Source organism: Sabethes cyaneus, chromosome 3, assembly GCF_943734655.1.
Source record: "Sabethes cyaneus chromosome 3, idSabCyanKW18_F2, whole genome shotgun sequence".
NCBI lineage: Eukaryota > Metazoa > Arthropoda > Insecta > Diptera > Culicidae > Sabethes > Sabethes cyaneus.
The window spans coordinates 104,373,403-104,387,332 of record NC_071355.1 but is presented as its reverse complement, the minus strand read 5'-3'; the positions used below and the strand labels follow the sequence as shown (position 1 = coordinate 104,387,332).

At 38.7% G+C, this 13,930-nt stretch overlaps 1 protein-coding gene across 3 annotated transcripts in view; it reads right to left on the bottom strand.

The window, feature by feature from the left end:
• The window catches only part of LOC128743795 (dynamin), a 115,130-nt gene that overhangs the window by 48,614 nt on the left and 52,586 nt on the right, over positions 1–13,930 (bottom strand). For all 3 annotated transcript variants that reach the window (XM_053840460.1, XM_053840461.1, XM_053840462.1), the window contains one exon: positions 12,730–12,823. In XM_053840460.1, the coding sequence (XP_053696435.1) occupies positions 12,730–12,823 (94 nt within the window). The remainder of the gene's footprint in view (positions 1–12,729; positions 12,824–13,930) is intronic.

The following is a 13,930-nucleotide window of genomic DNA, read 5'->3' as shown; positions in this document are numbered from 1 at the left end:
GGGGGGGGGGCTCCCATATAAATAATATACAAATTTCCTCATAACTCGAGAACTAATAAAGCCTTAACGAGTTATGTTTGGAACGTAGGGGTTTTAGAAGGCAGGAATTTTTCCTACACTGAGAAAAAAACCATGGTAATGCGAAACATGTATGCATGGTCATCTTAACTATATTGCAATATTGTAGTGCTTACCATGATTATTGTCAACTTGAGAAGTTTCGTGGTTAAAACTACTATGACAACAAGCAAATCGCTGACTATTTCCGTGGTTAAATTGACTTTTCTCTTATACTTCTAATGACAATATTTTTGCAGCTTGATATAACAATATTGAATTGTCAACAGGACCATAAAATTGGTAACTTACTAACTGTAAGAATATCATGGTAGTTTTAACATTTTTATGGGTTATCGTAACAGTATAAGTTTAGTGCTTTTCAACCGACTATGGAAACGCGTTTCTTGATGACAATTTTATGTTTATTTTGCCCTTTTTCTTTCTGTCATTTGAAACCGCACCGCCATTACGAAAAATTTGAGTCACGAGTGATGTGCTTAGTTGTGAGTTTTTTTGTTTTTATTAAATTTTTTTTTGATATTATGAACAGTTTGTTAGTGCAAAACAAATAATAAAAAAAATCTAATCTTTAAGTGACAAATTGCATTAAATTATTTTCTGTGTACGTGAAAACAGGTTGAATTATTTTACTGTGTAGTGTACTAACAAAAACAAACTGCTAAACTGTTATGGTGTAATCGGTGTTATTTATAGCTTGTCTGTTTTATTTTTTTAATTGCGGATGGTGCTGGACTTCCGCTCTAAACAGTTCAATCGGTGGTTTAGACGTGTCCGTGAAGTGTTTTTGGATAAAACGTGAAATGATGTCCAAATATTTCCATTTAACTTGACTGCGGCGAGGGAGCTGCGGGATAGACTGTTGGAAACGTATATTTGGAACTGTAATAAAGGCAATTTATATATCCTATCTGCATGCAGACCATCATCTATAGGTAGTATTCGATATTTTTTGATTGTATGAATTATTGGTATTATCTTTTCTTTAATATTCGTCAGGTATATTTGGATTACTACACATGAGACGCAAACTACTAGGAGCAAATTGTGATAAATAACTTTTTTAGGAAATGTACTGGCTAAGCTATGGCTTTACGATTGCCAATTGCAATCCTTGAGCGTAAAATATACCCTTGTGAATTAGTCAATGACCTGGTGAGTAACGGTTGAAAATTTAATAGTCATAATTTAATTGAAATGTTTTATACAGATCGAGTAATCCTTAAGCGACAAACATGCTCTTGAGTTAGGCCTTAGAGAGATCGCAATATGTGGAGGCGCGAGTGGAAAAGCACTATCGCAAGCGATTGAGCAGAGAATCATTACTGAACATAGATTGCAAATTGCATCAAAAGTTGCGAAACACAAGAATCTTGCAGACAGGTATGCATTTAATGTTTTTATTGTATTAGCTATTAATATGCTTTGAATTCAAATTCTCTTTTATAAAAATTACTCACTTACTGAGCAATTACTTTAGATACATTAATTTCTCTTCCATGAGTAGGTGGTTTGTTGAGTCCTTCAGCAACCGCCAGTTTTAGTTTCATGTATAGCATGTAACCTAACCTAATAACCCAATAACCAACACTCTCTACTTTTAAAAGCCGCAATTACCGTCACCGAGAAAAATTGGAATAATGCGAACGATTGCCATGTCCCCATTATACTATATCTGCTCGATTTTTCGTACTTCTGAGCGATAACACTGATCTTGAATAACTATCAAGAATTGCTTAATGAAACTCCCTCTTCTGTTGAGTACTCTTACCACTGCGTCCATTATTTTGAACTATTGTGCTATGCCCCGTTTATTTCTTTTACTGTACGCTTCAAGCTTACCTATCACTTGTTAAGTAAGTAATAGGCTCGTAGCTGGAGCGAGACAGGTACCAATCAGGGATGACTTGGTTTTTGAACGTTGTTACCTTGATCGGCGACGCAAAGCAGATCTCCCTTGGCTCTGGTAGACCATTTTTGGGATACTGCACTCTACGTCCTATTAGTGCTCCACAATTGCAGAGCAAGTGTTCCGAGGTATCACGCTCGGCATTACACAAGCGACAAATGTTATCTTGTACGAAACCGAGATTCCGAAGATGGTATTTACTCGCACAATGTCCTGTCACAAGACCGGTAAGCGTGCTGAGATTTCTTGATGTCAACTTTTGAGTAACCCTAATACACGGCGTTATAATTTTTTTGATTGTTTGAGGGATTGTACGGCCATCCAATTGGCCATGCCTGTTCGGCTCTCCCGTTGTGTCAGCTCACTTTTCAGCACACAGTCAGGGATGCAGCGAAATGGATTTGGAACCGTGAATGGAGGGTTAGATCCACATCTGGCTGGTTCGTCTGCAAGTTCATTCCACTCTATAGCGCAATGACCAGGAACCTAGTACAATTTTACCGAGTTCACTTGGCTTAGTTGCCGTAAGAAGCAATTGCAATCCCAGACAATTTTTGAGGAGCACTTAAAAACTTTAAAGGCTTTTAGTGCCGCTCCCATACCAATGAAACACAAATTTCCTCGTAACTCGTGAACTAATCAAGCAAGTGGAACAAAATATGACATATGGGTGTTTTTGGAGACAAGAATGTTTTTTATGATGAATTGAAATCTTTCCCCGCTTCAGGAGAGGGGGCTCCTATACAAATGAAATACAAATTTCCTTATAACTCGAGAACTAGTTAATCAAATGGAACCATATTTGGCATGTGGGTGTTTTTGGAGGTATGAATTTTTTCTATGATGAAATTGGACCCCTCTCGGTTTTTAGGAGGGGGGGGGGGGGCTCCCATGCAAATGAAATACAAATTTCCTTATAACTCGAGAAGTAATCAAGCAAATGGAACCAAATTTGGCATGTGGGGGGGTTTTGGAGCCAGCATTCTTTTAATGATGGTTTGAGACCCCTCACCCCTGTGGTAGGGGGATAAGGACTCTCATACAAATAAAACAGAAATTTTTGCGTAACTCAAAAACTAATCGAATTCGAGCAATTTTAGATTCTTTCATAAAACATTAATCTTGTTATTGATTAACCACCAAAAACTATCAATAGTAACATTAGATAATTCAGCGTGCGACGGCCACACGCCGCGAGTGTTGCCGGCGACCTGCAGTCGGAAGCGCCGGCCACTGTGAGTGGCAGCCCCCCGTAGAGATTACCTCTATCTAGGTTTATTTATTTTCCTAGATCTACTGACCTCTATTACTTTCCTTCAGTTGGGTCACCCCTGCGAAATGGTACTTTCTACGAAAAGATTTTCCGTGAAATGGTACATCCCGCGTAAGGTTTTTCGCGAAATAGTATTTTGCGAAACTCTATATTCCGCGTTATAGTCAACCGAGAATTGGTGTTCCGCAAAATGGTATTCGGCTAAATGGTTTGCAATGATGGCGAATATCTAAATGCTATCCGCTTTATTTTATCAGGCTAAGCAATGGGGGAAGTTTGTCGGGTCAGCTAGTTTGTTATATACTACAAAGTTTTAAATAAACATGTATTTTGTTCTACCAGTTCAATAGGGGCAAGATGGGTTAGACTGAAAAAGACTTGTGTGGCACTCTATGTTTGTCCATATATCTATATTTTTGAGTTTATTTATTGTTGTTATTAAATAAGTTTTTAGCTGGCCCGGCATATATTTTATCCACAAAACAGTTAATGCGGCAAAAGGGTAGTTTTCCGACATTTCACTTTTTGTCTGATATAACTTTTATTTTGTTTCGTTTTATTTATTTTGGTTATTTTTGGATTTATATTATTAGTGATTTATCTAAATAAATGATAAGCTGCTTAAAATTGAATTCGTATTCTATCCGATTGAATTCCGCATTCTATCCGATATCACGTCGTCGAATTTTCGAAGAACCATGATGACCAAATCATCAGCAAAACCCACAAATTCGAAACCTTTTGCCTCTTAGCTTCTCACAAGATCAGGTCCAAGACTTCCTGCCTCATAGCATTCATGAATGTAGGTTCATTGTTTTTATTAGCAATGTCGATATTGTTTAACGAGAGAAATTCTAAAAGGCACTCATCTCGATTGTTGATGTCGGTGCCAGCGAGGTGGTGTGGCTGTCAAATCACATACATTGTCCATGTCCCACTCATTGGTTTTAATACCTTTGGTGCTGGGACCTACTTAAAGGTTGATTTGTTTTAAAACAACTGAAATTAATTAGAAAGCAGTTAAACGTAGCCTTTTAGTTATAATTTAACTATTATTAGCTGTTATTTTCGATACGCTGGCTGGTTCCAAATTGTCGCTATTCATGGATGTTTAGTCCGCAAAATTTTGACAATTTCACACCCCTGGTCGGTGCTTCCCCACAAAATGCGATAGCGTTGGCATCGCAGCCGATAATACAGTCTTTGTTGACTTCTATGCAGAATTTGACGAACGCCGCAACCTCTTGAGTTGCAACCTTAGGAACGTCTCCAGGAAAATGGGGCGATGCTGCGATAATATCGGATTTCCCTTGGCGATTGATACCTCAACTCTGATCGCCACTATGTCTCGTTTGATGAACTCTGTAATGGGCAAACAATTAATGTTTGCGTTGGCCAAGACAGCAGCTCTCGGAGGATCATATTTGTCATCATAGAAGAACTTACATGTTCTTGTTTGAATACCTTGTATTCTTCCTTTGTAGACCCAGGGCTCTTGAATCAGGGGTGGTATTGCGATTTTCGTTTCGAGTGATTTTAGTTCGTTTCGCCCATTCGTTTAACGTGGTCGAAACGAACCAAAATCACTCGAAACGAGAATCGCAATGTCACCCCAGGGCCAGGTCCACACCGTGTTCGATAAACCTCCTGAAAATTACGCCCGAAACAGCTTTCGCAAGTGGAAGGTTTATCTGCACTGTATTTTTGTGATTTTTCCGCTCACTGGCATTTAGGAGAGACGGAATTACCGGAGGTTTGGCCTCATGGAGGCCGTAGTTTTCTTACTACCAGTAGCCGAACACACTTTGGATCGAGGGGGAGCTGGCTTCGTGTGGTCTCGCCTTTCCCACGTATATTACCGGAGTTTCCTAGAGACCACTTTTTTGGTTCCGCTCGAGGTTTCCACTCCTAGCGCCGAGGTTGCGACCCCGTTGACGACCGAGCGTATCATACTCCACCCGTTTTCGAGGGTCGAAGCATCTAGCTTTAAGCGCACGTGTACTGCTATTAGGTAATTGTCCGAGTCGGTATCCGTACCCCGTAGGGAGTGTACGTTGGTGATATTCGAGAAAAACCGGCCCTCGATGTGAATATGGTCGATTTGGTTCGAAGTTCATTGGTCAGGTGATCTCCAGGTGGCTTTTTGGATATCTTTGTGGGAAAAGAAAGTGCTTCTGATCACCATCGCTGGTGATCATGCATCGCTGGCCGTTGTCGTTCGTATCGGTGTGCAGGCTATGGGACCCGATCACCGGTCTATACATTGCTTCCCTGCCGACCTGGGCGTTCATATCGCCGATGACGATCTTGATGTCCTGTCGTGTGCAGCTGTCGTACGTTGCCTGCAGCTGCACATAGAACGCTTCCTTCTCGTCGTCGGGTCTACCTTCGTATGGACAATGCTCGTTTATGATGGTGTAGTTGAAGAAACGGCCTTTTATCCTCAACACACACATCCTCTCGTTGATCGCTTTCCAGTCCATTACGTGATCCTGCATTTGTCCCAATACTACGAAGCCCGTTCCCAGCTCGTCGATCGCTCCACCGCTCTGGAAAAATTTGGCTTTACCGCCACGGATCCTCCACACCTTCTCGCCTTTGCGACAGATCTCTTGCAGTGCCGCGATAAAAATGTGAGCCAAAATATTTCGGGGGATGGGCCAAGGCCGCCAGGCCCTCCTGGCTACGTGGCTGCTCCCACCATTATTATTACGGCAGATAAAATAAAGCTAATAGTATTTAAATATTCACCGTGATTATATAACATTTCGCCGAATTTTCGCGGAAAACTAATTCTCAGTTGACCATAATGCGGAATATAGTGTTAGCGGAATACCATTTCGCGAAAACCCTTTTAGCGAAAAGTACTATTTCGCGGGTGCGATCCTCACTTACCCGCCGTCGCTCGTTCGGACCCAACTGAAGGAAAGTAATAGAGGGCAGTAGACCTAGGAAAACAAATAAACCTAGACAGAGGTGTTTTCTCTGGGGCTGCCCCCCCCCCCCCCCGTAGTGGTCAGCGCTTCCGCCGGCAGTACTCGCGACCTGCGGCCGTCTCGCCCTGAATCATCTAGTGTATATAAGCAGTTTTTAGTGATCTTGATATTGACTAATGTTTATGGAAGAATTTTTCTCGAGTTCAATTAGTTTTTGAGTTTTGCAAAAATATCCGCTTTATTTGTGTGAGTACAACCCCTTCCAGAGAAGGGAAAACCCCACCTCATCCAAAATTTGGTTCAATTTGCTTGATTGGTTCTCGAGATATGTAAAATTTGGGTTTTATTTGTATGGGAGCCACCCTGTGTAGTATAGTAAAATATTTATAAACTCTATTATCCGTTGATCTAGTAAACATAGATTCTTGGATATGCTATTTAATATACATACTGGGAAGTACAAACTTTACAACTGGGCGGCACAGACGTATTTTCATTAGCAGCACTAGCTAGTACAATAAGAACCTTCCCTGGCCCTAAAAACCGCATACAAATTTTCACTCCGATCGGTTTAGTAGTTTCCTAGTCTATAAGGCACATGCAGAACAGACAAAATTCATTTTTCTGTATACCCAACAAACATTTTTGTTTAATAGTATACCTTATTAAAACCATTGTATAGCTAATACCGAGTAGCAAACGCCTGATAAGTTGTTATATAACAAAAATATTTGTTGGGTACAATATTTTCTTTTTCTTTATATTTTCCGCAACATATTTTTAAGAAAATTTGCATCTGTTACTTGCTTCCGAAATATCGAACATAACCGGATTGCAGCTCTTTACAAAAACTAGGAATGAGCCAACACCATCCAGCAATCACAACATTTAGCCTCTATTGTGCGAACGGTATTGTTGCCGGGTCCAAGATCCACGTCATAGATCTTCTTGATTCGTCGTAAATACAATACAATGATCACGGTTTGCTCACCAACAGATGTTTTATATCGGAATCCACAGGCCAGTGAAACTTTTTATTTTATTAGGCCAGTGAAAAAAAAAAGAATCAATCCAAAGTTTTAATCGCCGTCATCATAACTCCATACCGTACGGACTACAGGAAGCACCATTTGTGCTTTAGGTAAAGAAATAGAAAAATCATCTTTTATTATCTTCAAATACACCATAATAACTCTTTTTAGGACCAGCAATGAACTCGATTAGGACTGTTTCAAACGGTTGAGGCTAATATGTTGTTTTCCAGGTACAGTGTTTTACTGGATATTTCAGCAAAAAAAACAGAAGTAAATACGTTTCGACAGAGGAAAGCGGCAATATAGTAGACCGACAGGAATCAAAAGTTAGTACATATTTTTCCTGACCGGTAGAGTGGCAGGTGCGGAACAAGCGTAGCATCCAGATGATCAGACAAACCAGTTCGAACATCCTGCCACACGTACAAACAAAAAGCAGGTTCTGGAACTGCCAACGATGGCTGATTCGTGTCGGGAATTGAGGATTACACTTTCGATACCTTCAGTCGAATAATTCAAAATGACATCCTATGTAACACCAGCTAGACCAGTGATGGCCAAACTGCGGCTCTTGAATTTGGCCTTTGCGGCCCGCGAACTGGTTTGATAGATGGCGGACGGACACTATAGGTTGAATTTATTAATGTCAGAAGTCATTTAGGGCCGCGGATCTATTGGGGAGATCTGATTTAGCCCGCAATATGCTTGTACCGTGGCCACCACTGAGCTAGACCATCGTCAAACTATTTCCGTCAGCAGACACTGGAGCACAATAGACTTCTAAAACCGATCAGAGTCACAATTAGCAACTCCGAGACTTTGAAATATTTCAATCGTAAAATCTACTTCTACCAGCAGTTATGACGTCTTACTTGATCGGAAGATTTCGGCCGGCCTTTAACCGTTATGTGTGCGACAGGGTACCCGGGTACCTTTTCAGTTTTAAAATAGTTATAACTCATTCAATTTAAAACATACGTCATTGAAATTTTGCAACATCGTAAAACTCGTTGATCTTAAGTAATTGAGGTTTTTTTGGTGCATATCCATAAAGGGGTTTAGCAATGAGAGTCACTTGATTTTTTTTATTACGTAGGAGGGCGACAAGGGTACCCGGGTACCCATGATTTGCAATGCTCATAACTTTGGGTATCTTGAACCGATTTGGCTGAAACCAGTGGCATTTGATTCGTACATTTATCTAGTTTTGATTAGATAAAGCATTTGGCCATCAAATGACATATAGTTCCCGGGAATCGGTAATTCCGGAGCAACGTCCGGTAAAACGTGGAAAGCCGCTTGTTTTGAAAGAATATCAGCCTTCAGTAAAGCTATTAGTTTTGAACTTGACATTGTGGACCCTTTTTTCATCTTATTATATAAATTGGTGACTTTAGATCGCATTGGCCATTCCAGAATTGGGTCCCTGTAGGATTACAGATGGCCAGTTGGGTGCCTAATCCAATATTAGAATTGGTTTAGCGGATCTTTTAGATGTTTTGAACGGATATGGCCAGTTTAGTACTGATTAATAATTTCGGAACTGGTTCCAAATGTATAACGGATGGTTCTACGTTTTGAACGGTTCTGATAATGCTAAGCATTATCTTGAATCCTGCGGTATCATCTGTGACCCCGTAGAAACCATTTTCGAAATAACCAATCAAAATACATCGAAATGTAAAAAATATCACCTACCGAACTAATTCCAAGAACTTTGATACCCATATTGCTAGGTTTTACCTCCAATCCTGGACTGGCCACCCATGACCCCACAGGTACCTACTTCGGAATGGCCAACCTGATTCATCTCATTATATGAAATAGTACATTGTACGAATCTTTAGTTTTTATATCCGCATGACTGATTTTGCTGCAATACAATCATTTCTCTTCCTCACAGCGGACACTCTGTCGGAATTCCGGATTTTCGGGCTCCGTATGTCTTTTAGTGGCCAAATGGCCAAATGATTCAAAACTAGATAAATAAACGATTCAAATGACACCTATTTCGTCGAAATCGGTTTAAAATTGTTGATGTTATAACAATATCAATTTTGGGTACCCGGGTACCCTTGTCGCCCTGCTAAAGGTGTTTTTTTTGTCGCACACATAACGGTTAAACTACCCCGAAACTACGGCATATCCAACGAACGAACGAAGTGAGTATTTAATTTTTGTCGTATTTCAATGTTTATTCAATTTTGTTCATTTCAGTCGTCTGTTATTCAAGTTGCTGACACACTACGAACGGACATAACGAAAACATCGCTCACAGTCGATGGTATTTATTATGTGGTTAATCCAGGATTTGTTGAGCAAAAAGTCTTCATCTCAAAAACTAGAATGGAACGTAAAACGCTTCCGATGCTGGTTCCAAAAATTTAGCGTACCGATTTGACCACAATGATATTTCAGCTGGAAATTAACGATTTCCTGCAGTTTGATTTTATGGATGCTCCGCTAGTTGAATTACTGTTGCCTGCTTCAGACCTATTGCACTCTTTATCTGCATTAGACAACGAAAGACAGCCGGCATGATTAGATTGCCGTATGACAGACTTTCCCTTAGAACCGAACATATATAAAATGCTAATTATGTCGGTTGTACCAACCTGTTCTAATGAAATTGATCAGAAACCAATTGTTAAATCACTTGACGGAGATCACCTTTGCTTGCCGTTTATAACAGTTGAAATAACAATATTTTCAATGCATGGTGCACGGTGGAGAATCTTATCCTGTAGTTAATTGGCATCATGGATAGGCTTAAGTTAGACGTGTTGTCTGCAGTCAAGAATACGGCATATGTCCAGAAAACTATTTCCAGGATTATCGATTTTCCCATCCGTACAGGATTCTGCTGCATAATGCCCCCGGGAGATGTTTCCAATTTATTCGAAGTCCCAATAACCGATGATCGTCATTGGATGTGCCATCATGATAAGGATTTTTAGAGTAGTAGCTACACGGGCTCGACAACTTTGAGGTAAATATTGGTATGTGTTAGTTTAGCACACGTCTAAAACCGCTTCTCATCCCAAATAGGATAACGTGAAGTCTATGCCACATTCGATTAATGTTCAGGCAGTTCAAACTAATAGGTAGCCAGTGGTTTCACTTCAGTATATTCCAGCTAAATATGCCAGATCTGACCGGCTCTGCTGCTGGCTGAACATCGCAAATTGTGGTTTTAGCCGCGGATGAATCTATACTTGGAATGCAGGTAACCACAGTCAGCAAACCTACACTTCAGAGCCACACCAAAAACGTACGTAAAATTCCTGTTAAAATTATAGTAATCTACGATATATATGTATAGACATAACCGATTGTTTGTTATTTGGATTGTGAAATAATGAGAAATCCGTCTAATTTATTTATATATTACCGTTCACATTATGCTTACTTCGAAAGAATCATATGAATCTTTTGCAATAATTGAATGTGGTGCATCTGCAAGTATACTTGAAAGTTTCTCTGCAAGTATACCTGCAGGTGCACCACATTCATTTATTGCAAAAGATTCGTTTGATTCATTCGGAGTAAGTATAACGTGAATGATTATAAAAACTATAAAATTTATAGTTGAGATGACTACGTTCATGGTTATTTCAACAATAGTTAATAACGTCATTTTTACCACGAAATTGTCACGAAAACCAACTCGTCCCGTTCATTGCGTGTTTAAGATGACTATTTTCTTGTCAGCAATATCATACAAAACCTGGTCATGATAACAAAACCATTGTCATGATGACAATTGTATAGTTTTAAATTATAGTTGTCCCAACCATACATGGTCATTTTTACCATAAAATTGTCACTGCAACCAGCTAGTTCCGTTTATTTTTTTGTCCAAGATGACTATTTTCTTGTCAGTAAAACTATACAAAAAGTGGTTAAGATAACTAAAGCATTGTAATGATGACAATTTTATGGTATACAGATTATAGTTATGCCTACTATGCATGGTCAACCGTACCATGCGTCCATTGTTCAAGCTTATAGTCGAAATAACCATGAAAATGTTGTCTAGACCAGTTTTCCCAGTCGGTTGAAAACCACCATACTTTTCTGGTCAAGCTTACCCCTAAAATGGTAGAATTTACCATGAAATTTTTCTGTGTGTATGGTAAATTGAGACCCCTCCCCTCTTTAGGAGGGGGGCCCCATACAAATAATATACAAATTACCTCATAACTCGAGAACTAATCAAGCAAAAGGAACCAAAATTGATATGTGGGGTCTTTTGGAGGCATGAATTTATTTTGAATTTATTTATTTTATGATGGGCTCACCCCTGTGGTACGAGGAAGGACTCTCATGCAAATAAAATAGAAATTGGTCATTCATTGCCATTTCAATCTTTATGATGCACACAAGTGAATTTTAAAAGAAATCTCTTTGTCTCCAAGGTTGCAGGCGTTGTACTTATGAATCCCCGTCCACGTATTTTCAAAGCCACCATTGCATTAAATGAAGAATTGAATCTGAATATTTCGCTCTTTTCTTTGAAAAATTCACTTAAACAATGGCACTCACAGATTCTTAGAAACATATTTAATGTCGCCAGCACTAAATTGGACTTCCGAAAAAACGGCGAACGGTTTATCTTCCGTACTGTACATTAAACCTAGCAAATGAGACGTGCTATACAATGCACTACTTCCGATACTAGGTTTATTGTACGGTACGGAAGAAAAATCGTTTGCCGTTTTTTCGGAAGTCCAATTTAGTGCTGAATACACAATACATATGCCAGAAATGCATTCTACACACAGAGAACAGATTAACAGGCTTGAAGGAAGTAATCGATTTTTTCGGTGTAAAATCTAACGGTGGCGCCCTCCAGCAATAGTTTGCCAAATGCATCAAAAAATATCCATGCATCTTTATCCATATTTCTTTGTGCTGGAGTTACATAGCAGCGATGGCAGCGACTTCAAAATTTAGTTTGCCACTTACTGCTCGAGGGGTGCTCTATTGAAGGATTACTCGTAAATTACATAAAAACTTTTTACACACTTTTTGTCAATTACCTGGTAGTCTGTTCTCTGTGGTTTACATTAGTCTTTGATCTGATGATCTGATATAGTCCTACGTCACCCTTTCGTACAACCTTTAGGGCTGTATACCTTGTAGTTTTTCAATTTTTTCCCGATGGATTTTTTTAAAATTAGCATATTCTGAATCGTGAAGACCTATACTAATACGTTGTGAAAGAAAATTTTATGTACATGAAAGTTGCATAATCGCACCCTTCAGACATAGTGTGTAACGTTTGGTAACATTAAAAATTTTACCGAACGGCCGGCTGTTGAGATTTCGGCAAAATTCTACCGAATTCGGTGTTTTTGTAAGTGTGTGTGAAACAAATGCTTACTTACGAATAAGTTTTACTATTTTCATCAAAATTTTAAAAAAAACTTCATACTATTTACAGCTAATTGAAAAACAACTACAATATCCATCTATTAGCATCATTTTATAATTTACCTATAATTCGAAGTGCTTCTTTACATGCATGATACATCCGCAGCATTTCTTCTCGCTTTTGCGCTTCCTCAGGGCTTTCTTCCATCATTGAAGCCTATACGATTGGGAAAAATATCATTAATTTTTATATCGAATAAACAGAATAATAAATATAACAACAATATGCTGGTAATCGTCCATAACCGTCGGCATATTTCGTCGGCATATTTTAATTAAATGTACATTAATGCATGGAATGCAATAACTGTGATGCAATAAAATTTACTCTCAAGTTTTAATTATCTAAAGTAATCTGACTATAGTTTTTTCTTAAATTTACAAAACCAGGTCAATTTTTCTAAGGGCACTAAATCTCCTAAGTGGGGCTTAGCCCTTACCTCTGGTTCCGCCAATAATAATCCTAGTACCCGGCGTATTTGTTTTGGCTTAATGTCTTATAAGCAACACCAGGCCATCTAATAGCAAGTGACTCAAAATGTGTTTATTTTAACACCTTTTCGCATCCATACTTTGAGTATAATCCAGCATGGGCTGAATTAACATAAACAATCTCAAAAAAGTAAATTTGAAGTATGAGTTTAATAATAAGGCAATTCGGCAATTTTTTATAATAAAAAGTAATAATAATTTTTTATAATATAAAAGAAAAAAATTAAGCCCTTTCTAAAAGGTAGTCTAGACCAATTTTCGTAAAACTAAGCATGCAAAGTTGTTTATTTACTTCAACTCTTTACACACACAAAATTTCATTGAAATCTGAGAGGCTGCTGCCAACCCCATAGACGTTGGCCCATAGAGTTGGCGTGAAATCAAGCAAGAGCTATAACAAATCGCGAGCCAAAGTTTATTGACACGCATTTCTACAGATAAGCATTTTTAGTAGCTAGTTCTCTACCGCTACATAAATATTTTGCCTATTATCACACCTTCTTTCTTCAATCCAATTTGATCGCAAACTAAAATTTATTAAATAAGTATTTTTGTTTTATCGCATAAATGTTTCAATGCCCAGTCCATCTGAACGATATAGTTTGTCCATACTGAGAGTACGGGTTCAATCTTTTTACAAGAGCAGATTGAATTTAATGACTCTTTTGTCTAATTGATTATGTCGAATTATATGTTACGTATTGCGCATTGATTGCTATAAAACACCTTGACATCGAAGAGAAATATAGTTACTACCGTTTCGCCGATTTCG